The 16,729-nt window shown below is 43.1% G+C and overlaps 1 protein-coding gene and 1 pseudogene across 1 annotated transcript; one reads left to right on the top strand and one right to left on the bottom strand.

Moving 5' to 3' along the window:
• Positions 1 to 1,946: 1,946 nt before the first annotated feature.
• On the top strand, positions 1,947 to 8,166 carry PIP (prolactin induced protein). The gene is made up of 4 exons (XM_039860547.1): positions 1,947 to 2,093; positions 4,025 to 4,130; positions 7,516 to 7,630; positions 7,950 to 8,166. Exons 1-4 carry the CDS (start codon positions 1,999 to 2,001, stop codon positions 8,072 to 8,074), a joined length of 441 nt encoding a protein of 146 aa, XP_039716481.1. The 5' UTR covers positions 1,947 to 1,998; the 3' UTR covers positions 8,075 to 8,166.
• Positions 8,167 to 12,189: 4,023 nt separating this feature from the next.
• Positions 12,190 to 12,308, bottom strand: LOC120601342 (uncharacterized; annotated as a pseudogene).
• Positions 12,309 to 16,729: the final 4,421 nt, after the last annotated feature.

Raw genomic sequence — 16,729 nt, 5'->3', positions numbered from 1 at the left:
TGCGTTCGCATCCATCCAGACCTATGCTGGTTGGGTGGCAGCTGGGGGAACAATGTTCCAGAGATTTATTGACTTATTGGCCCTCAAACCACATCACTTTCTGGAATAAACATCCACTGCTGTTTATATCAGAATTATTTAACCAATGTCTGCAGACATTTAAATCAGGCTAATGTACTAGAGTCCTATAAACAAACATTCGTGATGGAGTGAAAACGAAAATTAAGGTCATTCATGCTTGCCCTTAAGCCACCTTCACCATGCTCCCTTATTCTGTGGCCATGGTTTTCCACGATATCCTTTTCCAATATGTGACCAGCTCTTAAATAATAATTTTTAAATTAGTATAGAGGTAAATATCATCATGCAGTGCCTCTCAAAATTATGTTCAGTAGGCAATAATCTGTCTTATATCCCAGGACTTCACTGCCTTTTGAAGTGATATTGAAACATTCCCAAACCCAGCAAAAATGGCACTGATAGTTCAGCACGACGTGCCTCGGTGGTAATCATCACCTGCCCTTTCCACCTGAAATGCCTGCTACATCAAGGGTTTAGAACCTAATCTCACTCCAAGGTTTCAGATATTCTTTCAACCAATTTGAATTCCAAATAAATATTTCAATATTTATGGTCCCTGAGGCGACATGGAAACATTGTTTCTTGAGTACATGGATTGCAAACAAAGAAGAAAGCATGGGATCACAACAACAGCTGAAGTTCTAAGTGAGGAATGACATGAAGGATGTCAAGTTCAAAGGAATGAGGAGGGACCCACGAGAGTAGACTAAGCCAGCAGAACAATTTAGAAAGATACTTGAGAAACCAGAAGCATAGATTTAGACGTCAATTCTGAATCGTGCCTGTAGCAACATACAGATGTAACTCCCAAAACTCTGATTTTTCACATTTGAGCCAGAGAGGATCTTCTTGACCTACCATCAGTCATGCAAAGAATAGGAACAAATCCTATAATATCACATGTCATAGGTTAAGGAATAGATTCAAATGAGTAAAGAGAAATATCAAAATGCCAGTGCCAGAAAGACCGAATCTCCCTCCCATCCCAGAGCGAGAAATTCCAGGGCCAGAGCGATCTCCTGGACATGGTTTGGGTTCTGTTCTCATGGAAAGAATCTTTCCCATTGTGGGTCTTCCTATGTGCCTTATGCTGTAAGGCAAGTATAAGAAAGTGGTCGTGTCAGTAGTGAAATAAGCAGACTGTTTAGTGTCAAGAAGTCTGATTTGGAGGTGCCAACTATTTACAATAATTGTCTAGAGTCAAAATATTGTCCTGCACTAGAGACTGTGAAGTCACTGGGGACGTTGGGCATCTGTTGGATGTTACCATTACCCATGAAGTCAAGGACTCAACAATCAAACATCTTCATATCACCCGTCATCCAGAGATGGGCATCCAGAGAAGCCCATCTCTAGTTCTCCCCGCCCCCTGACCCTGCATGGTTGGTGGTAGCCCCTAGGGAAGCCCTGATCACCCTAGCTCCCTAACAGATTTTTTGATGAGCATCTCCTCTTGAATATACTATAATATAAGGGGATCAAGCAAATGTGTCCTAGGACTGTGGTCTGAAATCTGCTACCATAGCTGGGTTCTCTGCATCCAGACACTACAGAAGCAGTGACTGAAGCCAAAGCTACATACGGCAGAATGGCAAGGGATAAAAAACCATCTCCATAAGCTATGGAAGAGCTTTGTGTCTTTTGAGTTCCTGGACATTCTGAGAAACTCTGGTACTGAGAAAATAAGGAAGGATAATCCAGCTTCTCTCCCAGACTCTCACACTCTATGAATGCTGACTTTCTCCAAAGAATAACAAACTGGCTCAACAAGGAAAGATCACGAGAGGAAAGGGGGAACGGGTGATTAATCACAGGGATCTGCCTGGCAGCTCTTCCACTCCTCTGCTCTGCATATAAATATTGTGCTGGGCACCAGAAACCTGCTTCTCTGGGACGTCAGATACTGTCGCATCCAGCATGCACGCCCTCCAGCTCCTGTTCAGGCCCAGCCATGTCACCCTGCTCCTGGTTCTCTGTCTGCAGCTGGGGACCAACAAAGCTCAGGAAGACAAGTAAGCCAAGTCTCTGTCCTTCACACACACACACACACACACACACACACACACACACACACACCACACACACACACACCACACACCTTGGGGAGAGCTCCGCTCCTAGCCTGGACACCTACATATCCCTTCCTGAAAACCTTTTCAACTTCCCAGAACTCTAATCCCAGGAGCTCTCAGGAACCCATGCCAATTCCCACCTCTCTCCTCTTAAAAGCCCATCGATTTCGCCCTCACATTTCCCCTGGGTGCTTCTAAGTCACCCATAAGAATAAGGCCCCCAGTGCACGTATGGACTGTAATTAACAACCAGTCTTTCTCTAGGGCTCTGACCTACATCCTGTCCACAGCCTAAGCCTTTGTTAGATTTCTGCTCAGTAAACTTCACCTCCTCGCACCTTGCCTCCTAGGAGAGAAGGGTGAGCAGGTTTGTAAGTTCCAACGATAGCTCCGGGCGGCTCTTGCAGGACTCAGTGAATGATCAGAGGCCCTGGGCACTGATCCTTGGCCCCGTGGTCCTAGGTTGAGCTCACCCTGAAGCTTCTTATTCTGAAGCCCGAACACAAATGTGAGGACCAGTGCCACCCTCCCCCACGGGGACCTGGGAGCGCAGGTTCAGAAGCCCGCTCACTGAGGGCACATGTTTGAAGGAAGCGAGAAAACTGGGACAAGCAACATGAAGTAGGACATGGAGCCACTTCTGGGGAGAAGCAGGGACACTCGACCACTATGGCGTTTTCTCTGCAGGGCCAGGGTTTGGAATACTGGGTTTCTGGGTTGTCGTTCTGGTGGTACCCCCTGTGGCATGACCAGATGTCCTGTCCTGGAGGAAAACCATTCAGGGTTTCGACAAGTTGATATAATGGAGGCAAGTGTCCCAGAAACCCTGAGTGGGGACAGGTTCTGACACAGATGTCACTCCAGTTAGCTCTTGAGAGGCAGCAAGTTGTTGAAACTGGCTATGCTAATTAGGGTGACCAACTGGTTTTGGCACCGAAAGCCCCTCGCCCCAGGAAACCCCTTACCCTCCGGCAAACTGGGATGATGAGTCACCAGCTATGCTGGTCACCCTATCAATCCTAAATTCATTTACGAGTGGGAGGACCTCTGAGCGCTAGAGCCACTGGCGCAGGAGATGGAACCCTGGAATCTGACGCTTCCCCTTAGGAAAATGGGGCTGGGAAGCTTGGAGGCCCAGAGGCTGAATGCCCTCCAGACTCACCCAACACCGAAGGAGCTTCTCCCAGAGTCTCTAGGGCAGAGAACGTAATTCTGCTGGTCCTGGGCACAGCCCTCACTGACCGAAGTGGGTACTTGACAATTCTCTGTCTCCGTGTACTTTTCCTATCAGATGGTGGTGTGAGCCCTGATATAGGGTAGTACCTAATGCTTCCGGATGTGGCCTCATGTCCAAATCCCCAATTACGGTCTTGTATCCAAATGGACTAAAGCGGTATAAATTCCTAGGCCCCACCAGGAAGCGAAGGAGGGGAGTCTTCGGGGATGGTCCCACAGACTCCTCCAGGGCCCTAGATGCTTACGGTTTAACGCGATTCTGTTAATGATGACGTGAGCCCTCCCACTCGGTGGACAATCAGCAGGACCACTAGGGTTCTACTAGGAAATGGCATGTGGTGTTGCTCTTTTATTCTGTTTTTTATTTTTTGTCTATGGAAGGAAAAAAGATGTTCCATTTTAAATAAAGTACTGTATCCAAGTTGCTTTATTAAGCAAAACTAAATCAGTACAAAATAACCAAACCAACCAGAAAGCAAAACTTCCCAGGGAATTCTGATCTTAGCAATGTTTGCAACTCCCATCCTCCCCTTCCCCTTCCGCTTTCCCTGATCCGTCTACCCTGCTCACGGTGGCCTCTCTCTCTTATGGATTGATCTCTGCTCGCTGACCTGCTTCTTTCTTCCCAAAACCAGTCGAAAGGTGATGATCATGGACGTGGACATCCCCCAAACAACGAGAGCAAATGAAGAAGTCACTCTGAAGCTGGTAGTTAAAACGGAATTGAGAGAATGTATGGTGGTAAGTAGAAGGCCAGGGGAGTGAACTCAAGAAATAGCCACCTCCTTAATTATAAATACAATTGATTAACCTCTCACATGAAGGCTGCATACTATAATTAATAATGTGATGAATAGCAATCCTCGTGCTCCTGATTTTCTCATACATTACGCACTTGAGCCTCAGAACAATCCCAGGAGCCTGGGGCAGATTTCTGTTCTCATCTTACAGATGAAGGAGCCCTGAACCACTGCGGTGTGGGAAGGATGGGAAGGAGACGAGGGAGGGGTGGCCAGAAAGCAAAGCTAAGATGGAAGAGACGGGGAGAGGCATGAGAGCTGGGGGAGAATTGCTGAGAGTCCCCCCAAGGTCCTGGGCATGCCTGTTGAGATGGGGGGTTGGGGGGAACGACAGGGGAAAACTCAGAAGGCAACGCTGCCACCCCAAGCGGCGGGCTGAGGCAGGTGGGGACAGGGCTCTGCCGCAGAGGGCGAGCAGGATGGGATTCCTCCTGGCCAGGAAGCCCTGAGCAGAGGCTGCTTCCATCTCGCCCTTCCTCTGCTCTGCTCTGCTCTGCCGTGGGAAGCTGACTCTTGTCCCAGCCTCCCCTCCCTTGACAGGAGCCCACACGCTCCCCTCCCTTCCTCCCAACTCAGCAGTAGTGGCAGGGATGTCCAGTCCCTGGACTAGAGCAGGTTCTCACACGGCACTATGCGTGACCGTGACTCACCTGGCGACCCTGCGAACATGCAGATTCTGAGTCAGTGTGTCTGGGGGAGGACAGAGCTTCTACGTTCCTAACCCACTCCCGGGGCGTGCCGAAGCGGAGGGTCCCAGGACGCACTTTCAGTAGCAAGAGGATCGAGCATTATCCGTCCTGTCTGGCTGCTCCAGGGTCACGAGGAAGACACGCTTCCCGCAGGGGAAAGTGCGTCTTTCTCCTCGTCGGCAGTCTTGCCAGGTGTTGTCACAGACACACACCCTGCCCCTGTCGCCTGCCGCTGCTCTAGGCCTGAGACCCACGCGTCTCTACCGCCTTCTTCTGGAAGACACCTCCTCGCAGCACAAGTAGTTATTAATCCACAGCACGAGCTTCCTAATTCCAGTCAGATTTAAGAGCAATGATCGAATAGAAAAACCAAACTGGAAGCGTGAGGATTGCTATTCATTACAATCCATGCTAGAAACGGCCCACGCCTGTAACAGAACATTTCTGATCATAGCGCAGAGACTCGCCTAACTGCTTTGTCAAATTTTTGTGGTCACGGTCCAAGAATATGAACCATTAATTTGGGGCGGGAGAAAGGCCGAGTCATAATTTTTCAGTATTGGGTTTTATTTATCATAACCACAGCTGATGAAAGGGATGAGGATGTCTGCACGAGAGTCTGTGAGGATGGTGGGGGCTGGTGGTGAAGAGACGTGCACGTCCATTTCCGCCCCGAGAAAGTGACGGGTGTGAAAATAATATGTGTAATCGACAGTACTGTGATGGATAAGATGGTGTTTTCAGAACAATGCCAGTACAGTAAAATAAAGCAATCTTTTAAAAACCTTCCCAAGCACAAGTAAAGGACAAGGAATCTCAAAGACTAAATAATACTGAAAATGAGAAAGAATTTATGGGAAAATGTTATTTCTGACAACCAATTTTTATTTGCAGCTTTTGATAAAATATAAATTGATAGCTATAAAACATCTTCAGATTTTAAAAATCTAAAGAAAATATAATTTTTATTTGTGTAAAGTTTCTTGCACCTAATCCCTTCTTATTAATTATAAGTTTTGCAACTAAATTTTTGACCAAGTGAGATATTAGGATCACAGATACAAAACTAAAATAGAATACATTACACTCTCAGTCATGTGTTTGAACGTAAAGATAGTGAAATCCTTTAAGGCTGAAGAAAACCTGTGATGACCACAGTGCTTAACCATGTGTGGCAGGGACCATTTTGCTCATCTTGTGAAGTCTATAAAACCCTTATCAGAAAATTGTTTTAATGTGTAAATTATATAGGAAAAGTACCATATCGAAGAATGGTCATAAAATTATTCAAAATCAACCTGTCATACAGTAATATATGTTTCTTTAGCGACGCATTAGCTGAAAAGGCAATACATTTAAAATATAGACAAATTAAATTTCACTTTATTAAAACTATCCACGTGATGGCTGTGGCTGCTTAGCTTGAATCAGTACCGTAAACTACGCACTGGTCTGACCACAAACCACACGCATCGTACTGGATATCCAACGGGTCCTAATTTTTTGTTTGGAATATTCGAGTGTTGAAATTTCTGATTCTTGAAGACATATTGTTGTAAATGCAATAAAAAGGTAAAACAAGGCAAGAGTAGGTTTCTCTGAAGTGATACCAGGATCTCCGAAATATTCTAAGTAAAATTTCAACAGCGAGAACGCTTGAGTTCTCTGTTTGGGGCCGATGGGCTATTCGGCACAGAGCTGCCCATGACCTGGGCCATTGCAGGAGACAGGCAGATGGCCCCGGCCCTGACCTTGCAGCCCAATGATAAATCCCCGTGTGTTTTTGAGTAGCACTGAGGGCAGGCACTATTTCGAGATATCTAAATCTGTAATGTGGCACGAACAAGTCTGTGTTTCTCCTCATGATGACATCGCACATACTGCTCATGCCACCGTGGCTTGTGGAGGACATTCACGCTGGAAAGTATGCTCAATTTCATGAGAGCTTAGTAACATAAAGACGCAACTCTTCTCCATCTGAGTCTCAGACGAACCCAACTCTGTCCATAGGCCCCTTGGTGTGGGCGCCAGGATTAATCCCCTGCACCGAACACTAACCGGACAAAAGAAAGCCACCTTCGAGGATTCACTTGCTCATCTAACAGCCAAGTGTGGCAAGGAAGTTTTTCTCTCCCGGTTGAGGAAAGCGAGAGGGACGGGGGTCACTTTCATTTCGAAAGGGCGCAGAGTTGCTGAGGAGCACAGCCGGGGCTCGGTCACCGTTCCGGCATCGAGGCCGGGCTTGGCCTTCCGCACCCGAGCGGTCAGGCCGCGGCCACCCGCCAACTCCCGAAGCCCCGGCCGGCAGCCAAGGCAGCCAGCCCCGCAGACGGACGCAGCCCAGGAGGAGAGCTCCCGGCCGGGGCTCGCTCACTCCTTCCTCCCGAGCCCTCGCCGCGTGTGCTGACGCAGGGGTCTGAGGACGCGAGGACAGAAAGCTCTGACCGAGACTTTAGCTCCTGAAATGATGCTACGAGAGCCGAACCCCCCGCCCCGCAACGTCTCTGCCCGCCGTGCCCCTGCTCTTCGCCCTCTGAGGGCGCCACTGCCCTCCTCCTCCTCGGCCCTCTCTTCTCTGTCTCCCTACCCCGCCCCCAGACTAACTCTGCGTTCTCTCTCTCCACCTTCTCCTCCCAGATTAAGTCTTACCTGGCAAGCAGCCGTCCAGTCGATGGTCCTTTTAACTATAAATTCACCTCCTGCCTCTGTCCAGATTACCCAAGAACCTTCTACTGGGACTTTCAGCCCAACAGTAAGTAGAGGAGTCATCCACGGGAAGAGTGACCCCCCGGGCGGGGAAGCTGCACAGAAACGTGGCCCCAGATCCGGAGCGGAAGTGGGGGGCGGAAGGATGGAGGGGAAGGAGGGAAGGAGGCAGGGGAAGAGCAGATGGAGGCCGCGCCCAGGTTCAAAAGGTGCGGGGCTGTGTGAGAAAAGCTAATAGGGAGACACGTTTGCAAACGATTTGGGGAAACTGAGTCCCAGTGTGGCGATGTCTGACACTAGTAGAAAAGTTAGGACACGGGGGTCCGAGTGCTATGGGCGACGATCTTTGTCCTTGTCTCTTTCAGACACTGTAACAATAGCCACAGTGGTTGATGTCGTTCGTGAACTAAACATCTGCCCCAACAACGAGGCAGTGATACCCATCGAAGCAAACCGCTTTCGTGTCTTGAACACCCTGCGGGTATACTGAGCTCGTCCGTGGCCTTGTCTCCTCCCCACTCCTTCGGAGATGGTTTCCTCTAGGGAACTTGGCTGGGGGCTGTGTCGCAGTCTATAAAATAAACTCACCGCCTTCTCTGTGTTCTGTTGTGTCTTCCCTTCAAAACTGCTCGCAGAGGAGCCCTAGAGTACCCAGAATTGCTAGAACTTTGTTCTTTCAAAGAAACTTTGCCAAAGAGAATTGACTGGTTCTCACTGCCCATGAAGTGGGAGAGAACGAACAATAGAGACGAGTGGGTCATTCCCACAGACAGAGAAAGTGGTGGCCCTAATACTCGTAGCAAATGAGCTGCCAGAACTGGACCGGCACCTGAGGATCCTACTCCTTGGCCTTCTATCTCCCACTGTCCCTCCAGGCACCCCTCAGGTCCCCGGAATGGGAGTCAGCAGCATACAGCAGTCAGGACAGAGTCTGAGGTCCCCAGAACACATGACAAAGAGTTGGGGCATTTTTCCATCGGCTCCCCTAATTACTGATCGACTGCTGCTTCCCAGAGGGTCAGCTCCCAGACACACTCTGCCCCTGCATCCCGAGAGATCCTCCAAGTGTGGAGTCGCAGGTGTCTGCGGCAAGAAGCCCCAGGGTTCCTGGCAGTGCCTTGTCCATATTCCTCGGACCCTACCATTTCTGTGTGTTGTGAACAACTCCACCCATCATTATCGATGTGTTTTAGAAAAACTCAGATTTTCATCCATGTAGGTAAAAAACCCAGATCTTCGCTACTGTGCTTTTCTTCTGTGTCACCTTGAGTTTTACCCCACTGCCACGCTCACACAGAACACTTCTGTTTAGCGAATGTGCACGGCTTTTTCCCTCACACCAAGCAAGTAATTCTCCGTAACACCAGCTGGGTGTTATTCAGCTTGATTCTGATACTATGTACCCAGAGGTAGCATCAGATCCTACAGATTCAGGGATCAGACCCACAAGACTTCCCCTCTCCACTTCAGATGCCAGTGGTTAAGTCCAGGTTGCCACTTGGGCTTCTGACCAACTGGCTATAAGTCAGAGATTCCCAGGACTGCCCCTCGTCCCTCCGGATTCGATTAATTTGCTAGAGTAGCTCACAGAACTCAGGCAAACAGTTTGCTTCCGTCTCCCGGTTTATTATAAAAGGATACAGTAAAGGATACGGATGAACATCCAGGGGAAGAGATGCATGGGGCAAGGTATGTGGGGAGGGAGGCAGAGCCCCCAGCCCGTCACCAGAGGGGCCACTCTCCCACCTGTCTGGAAGCTCTCGGAACCCGGTCCTCATGGGTCTCTATGGAGCTTTTATTACAGAGACACGATTGATTAAATCACTGGCCATGCCGATTGACTCAACCTCCAGAAAAGGGAAGGGAGGGAAGGGGGACTGAAAGTTCCAACTCTCTAACTACCTGGGTGGTTCTCTAAGCAGCCAGCCCCCACCATGGAGGCCTTTCCAAAGGCCATCTCATTAACCTAACAAAAGACACCTTTATTACTCTCATCACAGGAAAGGTCCAGGGCTTGGGGCATTGTGAGCCAGGAACACAGACGGACAAAGACAAAGAATACATATGAGGAATGTAGTTTGGTCACCTGAATGACCAAATATACCTTTCTTGTAAGTCACAATATAGCAATCTGGATCTCCATGCTGGTGGGCTTCTTCTAAAAACACGGAAAACCACTCTGCCCACCACACGGCAGGCTGGAAGGGCTGGGTGGAGACGGAGAACAAGCCTCGGCCGATGACTGATGGAAGCCGGCATGGATATGCCCAAGCTCTGGTGCCCCTAGGTGTAATAACTGCGTGTTTTACACCATTTGCCAGAGATGCCCCTCAGGATTAAGCTTCAGTGGTAACTGGCTTCATGTACGCTTTATTTATTACACTCCCCTGAGTATATCAATATCCACACTCCCCTGCCTGCGTTCCCTAAATTTTTCAAAAAGCTAAAAAATACTTCCATTCACATCTTTGTCTCAAAGTCTGCCTCTGGGGAAACACAAACTAAGATAAAGGTTTCTCGGTGCTTAAAAACAGCGATTGCTGGGGAGAGCTGGCTGAAGCACCAACAGCAACTCCTACAGAAAAGAAGGGAAGAAGACGGAAACTATTGCATCATGTCAGATAGCAGTGGCATTGTGTGATATGTCCTTTTTGGTGGAGCCACTTAAGCCAAGGTCACATTTATATGGGACATAACAGCAAATCGAAACAAAACATTAAAATTTTAGTCATGTGTCAGGGTTAGAAATGGGGTGACAGTTTTAAAAGGAGATATTTTGAAGAAAAGCTACATGAAACAAGGAGCCAAATGGTTACCCAAAATGCATCCATTAGAAAGGTCCACAGTCACAGAAACAAAGTATCTGCAACACCAGCCACGTGGGTCTAAGGCAGGAATTCTGGCTCTGGAGTGGGAAACCGGAGGACCAGGAGAAGGTGACCTCAATGCTGTAAAACTGCCAGACAGGGAGGGGTGGCCGTGGAGAGAAGAGAGATTCCTGGTTCAAGCTGAACCTCCAAATCCAAATTGTAAAACACACACAGAAAGTAATCTTCGTGTATAAAGTTTCAGTTAAGCAAGATAAATAAGCTCTAGAGATCCGCTCTTCAAATCATGCCCTGGTCAACAATACTGTATTGTACACTTAAAAATGTGTTAAGAGGGCGGATCTCATGTTAAGTGTTCTTGTCACGGTAAAATTTTTAAAAATTAAAGAAATATTAAACTAATAGAGGTCTTAAAAGAGGCAGAAATGAAACAATAAAAAATAAACAGCAAAGGTAACCAATTGGAAAGCTTGCAAAGGAAAAGTATACTCAGCGAAATTTTTAAGCAAATAAAAGGAATAAACTGTGAAAGGGACCCAAAGAATAAAGTATTTATAAATTAGAAGATGGTGTTGAAGAATTCATCTAGAGCCAGAGAAGAGCTCAGTTTACGCGTTTTGCTCCAACACCCTATCCTATTTAGCATTTGTCCCATATTTTTAATTTTTAATTAGTTGTATTAAAACATGCCAGGATGAGCTTGGTATTTTCACTTTGTAGTCCAACTTCTGCCAAGGTCTTCTCTAGTAGTATATGAGATGCATCTCTAAAAACCCGGCTGGCTTTCCCCGATAGTTTCCAAAACTAGCAGGACTAATACCTCTTTTCAAAGGACAGTAGCCAGGGAACTTACTGCAAAAACAGAGTGCACTCATTAGTAAGTGGCTCAGAATCCCTGTCTCCTTCCAGCCTTGGATGGTAGTAGAGAAGTAAACAATTCCTGCCAGCTCCACCCACCAACAGTGCAAGGCTCATGCTGTGGCGTAAGATTTGCGTGAAGCCTTCAGGCCACCAGCAGGTGAGAATAGTGGGGAGAATGAGAAATTATAGCACAGGAACTAGAGGCTGAGCCGTCGCGCCAGAGAGGGATCTGAACGTCCTGCTACAGTATTCCACCATTTTTTTATGTGGTGTAAATCTACACCGACTTATTTGTTTTATTACTTAAACTTTTGGCATAATGAGCTCAAGAAAATAAAGTGTATGATAATGAAAAATTAAGTACTAAGTTTTCATTTCTCGCGAAAGTTGACAATGACTATGTTATTACTCTTTATCGTGGGGGCTATGATCATATCACTAACCACAGGCTTAAATCTTCTGCAGAGGCATCAGCATCTACTTCAAAAGTTAGGCGTTACTTTAAAAAGACTATACCCAAAGATGACACTAATGTATATCTGTATAAAGTGAATCATATTCCTCCCTCTCAACAGAACATGACCTTGCATTTTGGTCAAATACCCTTAGCTAGATTAATTAAGAAAAAAGAGAGAAGACCGAATAAAATCTAAAATGAACAAAGATACATTAAAATGTTGCCACAGAAATAAAAAGGGTAAAAGACTGCCATTAACAATTATATGCCAACAAATTAGATTACCTAGGAAAAAATGGTTAATTCCTAGAACCATACGATCTACCAAGACTGGATCATGAAGAAATGGAAAACGTGAACAGACCAATAATAAGTGAGGAGATTTATTTTATTTTTTCAGGCGACTTCACAGATTGCAAGGACCTTGTCACCTTACAATCCCTTATTTTTTATTTTTTACGCCTACAACACCTAGTCTTCCTAGGTGGTCTCCTATCCAAGTACTAACCAGGCCCGACGCTGCGTAGCTTGCGAGATCAGACGGGATCAGGCTTGTTCAGGGTGGCATGGCCGTAGACACAAGTGAGGAGATTTAAACAGTAATCAAAAACCTCCCAACAACAGGAACAAAAAAGCCTGGAACCATTTGGCTCCACTAGTAAATTCTACTACACATTTAAAGAATTAACACCAATGCTTCTCGAACTTCCCAAAACTTAGAACAGGGGGAACACTTCCAAACTCACTTTATGAGGCCAGTGTTACCCCAATAAAGTCAGACAAAGACACTATAAAGAACAGAAAAGGATAGGTCGATATCACTGATGAACATAGATACAAAAATTCTCAACAAAACACTAGCGAACCATTTTCAACAGCACATTAATAGGGTTACACACCACAATCTAATGGATTCAGGCCTAGGATGCAAGGATGGTTCAACATAAGCAGATCAAAGGGATACATCACATTAACAAAATGAAGGCTAAAAATCACATGATCATCTTAAGAGATGAAGGAAAAGCATTTGACAAAATTCGACACTCCTTCATGACAAAAACACTCTACAAACTAGGTATAGAAGAAGCATATCTCAACATAATAACACCATGTATGACAAGCTTACAGCTAACATCACACTCAATGGTAAAAAAAAAAAAAAAGAAAGAAAGTTTTTCCTCTAAGATCAGCAGCAATACAAAGATGTTCACACTTGCCACTTCTGTTCAGTGTAATACTGCAAGTCCTAGCTAGAGTAATTAGGCAAGAAATAAAAGGCATCCAAATTAAAAAGGAAGTAAAATTCCACAGTTTACATTTTTAATTTCAAGTTCTTTGTGCGTGTACCAAGACAGAATTGAAAGCTATTAATGTATTGGGTCCATTAGTGGAAAACAAAATTCTCAATAATAATCTCAGTTTTATCAGAGTCTTTCAAATAGAAAACTGAGTCGATTCAAATAACGGTTAGGTTGTGTTCAACCAATTCATGAAATAAAAATACAGCTCTTGAAAGTTCTTTCTCTTGAAAATGAAATAGCTGACATTCTGGTAGGGGCTGCTGAAACTCACTTAAAAAGGTAAACATTGAAGATAAAAATTATTTGTTTGGTAGTTAATAATATAAACAGATTTTAATGGAGCATAGTGTCACATTAAAAACTAATATTCTCACTAAATCATCTATGAAATGGAAAGATAATTGGAATTGTTTATGGTACAAACATAATCCAAATAGCATTCAAACAAGCTGAGATACTTTACCAATCAAAATAGAAGTGGTAGTTGACACGCTTTGCAAATATTTTTATATAAGCAGAATAATTAACCTTCAAAATTTGTACGATTAATCTCATTGTATTGGATACCAAAAAATACTTCAGCATGTCAATACACAATTTATCCCTTTGCTCCTTCTCATCAGTTATATTTTAGATATCTGAATATCTGAAGAACTACTTTATAAATGAACCTAAGTGGCTGACAATTATATTGAATGTTTTGGTAAATAATATCTGTAAGTTTTCATTACTTTTGTAGAAAATCAGAGGGAAATATATATCAAAGAAATAAACAAATGGAACAAAAATTTTTGTTTTTAAAGCTTTTAGTAAATTATAATGATTGAAACACAGCTTATAATTAGGAAAACACTGACGTTTATCTCTACAAAACTAGGGAATAAAGTTTATCTCTACAAAACTAGGGAATAAAGTAAACAAAATAATTCATGAGTGTTCAGTGATATAAAAGATATCATTTTAACATTTAAAAATTATGTTTTGGAATACCTCAACTTTTAGAAAGAATACTTTGATAGAACAATTATTTCTGATTGGATAAATGTATATTCTGTATTACAAAATTGAGGACTAGAATTATTCAGGATTTAAAGTCACTGAAACATTCAAAAGAATCATGGACAAAAAATGTATTTGAATTTATCTTACAAAACATTTTGAAGAAAGTTTTTCTAAATGGAAGCTAAAATATTTACATAATTCAATATCAATAAAGTTAGGATTGGGAATATCCTTCATTTAACAGAATTTGCTCAGCATTATCTCAGCACCTATAAAGACTGTATTCTTAACAGTCAGAGAATAGTCAATTGAAGGAATCAATAATTTCAAATACATTAAATAAAAAATGCGAATATCACTGCAGTAAATCTCATGAATATAAGAGCGATAAAAAGAGATATTTAAAAATACATTATTCACAAAAATACCAGAGACCTGGTATTGGAAATAAATATGACGAACAAGCTCATTTAAGTACATGAATATGCAACAGGAAAATCGTCCGTTATCCTTACTGCTCAATTAATCAGCATGAGGAAGTACTTTTTATTTTGCTTTAGAGATCAAGGGTATGTGGCTTTTAAAAATGTTTTTTTAAAAATACTTTCTGAATATCTTTTTTGTCAGTCTAACAGCAAATAAAAATTTTTCAGCCAATAAATTAATATTGAAATAATTATATATTTAATCGTCATAGCACCTTTCTTAACTTCCAAAAGTGTCTCATTTGCATGCTAAATTACATGGTTACCCTACATGGAATATAGAATAAGGAGGTAAAAATATTCAAACTTGAAATAAAAAGAAAGAGAAACTGGGTCTAATTGGAATTCTAGGTAAAGAGAATGGAGGAAAAGTTCAAAGACAGTATTTAAAGATATTGTTCCTGAAATTTTCCCAGTTTTAAAATATATACAAAATATCATATCTAGAGCTCCTTTTGAAAGCCAATCAGGGCAAATTAAAAACTAATAAATATAAAAGTCCAAACGAGGCACATAGTAGAAAAATTGCAGAAAAATCAAAGAAAAACAGATAATCTTAAAACTTACTAAAGATACAATAAAAAAGAGAACTAACTGAAGAATGACAGTGTATTCCACATCGACAATAATAAATACCAGAAAGAAGAGACTAACAAATCCAAATACCAAAATGCTAAGAGAAAAGAGCTGTCAAACTGTTACCCAGTCAAATTCTCAATAAAATAGGAAGAAAATAAAAATATATTCAGACATCCAAAAACTAAGAGAACCCCACTCATATAGAAATAGTTTTCCAAAGATTAATAACTGCTAAAAGTCTTTTGTTTTTTAACTCCCCTTCACATTTTCAACCATTCCCCCACCTCCCACTACCTTGGCGACCATCATTTTGTTTTCTGTATCTATGGGTCTGCTTCTGTTTCGTTTTGTTCTGTTTATTCATTTCTATGGATGGACATCTAGGTTGCTTCCATATCTTGGCTATTGTAAATAATTCTGCAATAAACATAGGGGTGCATATATCTTTTCAAATCAGTGTTTTTGTTCCCTTACCCAGAAATGGAATTGTTGGCATATGGCAGTTCTATTTTTAATTTTTTGAAGAATCACCATACTATGTTCCATAGTGGCTGCACCAATTTATAATCCCACCACCAACGCTCAAAGGTTGCATTTTCTCCATATCCTCACCAACATTTGTCGACTTTTTGATGATAGTCTTTCTGATTGGTATAAGGTGGCATCTCACTGTGGTTTTGATTCCCATTTCCTCTATGATTAGTGATGGTGAGCATCTTTTCATGTATCTGTTGGCCATCTGTATGTATTCTTTGGAGAAATGTCTATTCAGGTGCTCTGCCTATTTTTGATATTTCGGGGGGTTCTTTATGTTGAGTTGTATGAATCCCTCATATATTTTGGATATGAACCCCTTATCGGATATATCATTTGTGAATATCTTCACCCATTCAGTATGTTGTCCTTTCGGTTTGTTGATAGCTTCCTTCACTGTGCAGAAACTTTTTAGTTTAATGTAGTCCAATTTATTTATTTTTAATATTATTGGCCTTGTCTGAAGAGACATATCCAAGAAGATATTGCTAAAACTAATGTCAAAGTGTTTACTGCCCATTTTCTTCTAGGAGTTTTATGGTTTTGAGTCTTACATTTAAGTCTTTAATCCATTTTGAGTTTATTTTTGTATATGGCATAAGAAAGTAATCCAGTTTCATTTTTTTTGCACATATCTGTGTCCAGTTTCCCCAACACCACTTATTAAAGAGACTGTCATTTTACTCATTATACATCCTCGCCTCCTTTGGCATATACTAAATAGACCATAGAATCAAAGGTACATTTCTGGGCTCTCAATTCTGTTGCACTAATCCGTGTGTCTTTTTGTGCCAGTTCCATGCAATTTTGCTTATTTTTTTCTAAATCTTCCTTTTGACATTTTATAGTTCTTAAAAGCAATTTATCTAAAGTCATTTTCCACATAACAACAACAATGACAGCAAACAGTGCTTAAAGAAGGTAGAAATTTAGTCTGTATTGTATTAAAGTCTGGAAGTAAGTGATCTATGACTGATTAGGCAGCTTGGCTACACAAAGCCTAAAGGACAAAGTTCCTTCTGGCTCATTGCTCTACCATCTCTAGGGCGTGGCCCTCAGCCTGATTCAAGATGGCACTTGCATTCAAGGTGGTATTGC

This window comes from Pteropus medius, unplaced genomic scaffold (genome assembly GCF_902729225.1).
Source record: "Pteropus medius unplaced genomic scaffold, Ma_sr-lr_union100, whole genome shotgun sequence".
Taxonomy (NCBI): domain Eukaryota; kingdom Metazoa; phylum Chordata; class Mammalia; order Chiroptera; family Pteropodidae; genus Pteropus; species Pteropus medius.
The sequence above is the reverse complement of the archived record's forward strand: the minus strand, read 5'-3'. Positions and strand labels throughout refer to the sequence as shown.

Bases quoted from the DNA above. Each gene is read 5' to 3' on its own strand.
- PIP (XM_039860547.1), top strand. From the start codon at position 1,999: ATGCACGCCCTCCAGCTCCTGTTCAGGCCCAGCCATGTCACCCTGCTC. The intron at 2,094-4,024 runs GTAAGCCAAGTC...TCCCAAAACCAG, and splicing joins AACAAAGCTCAGGAAGACAA to TCGAAAGGTGATGATCATGG. The intron at 7,631-7,949 runs GTAAGTAGAGGA...TGTCTCTTTCAG, and splicing joins CTGGGACTTTCAGCCCAACA to ACACTGTAACAATAGCCACA.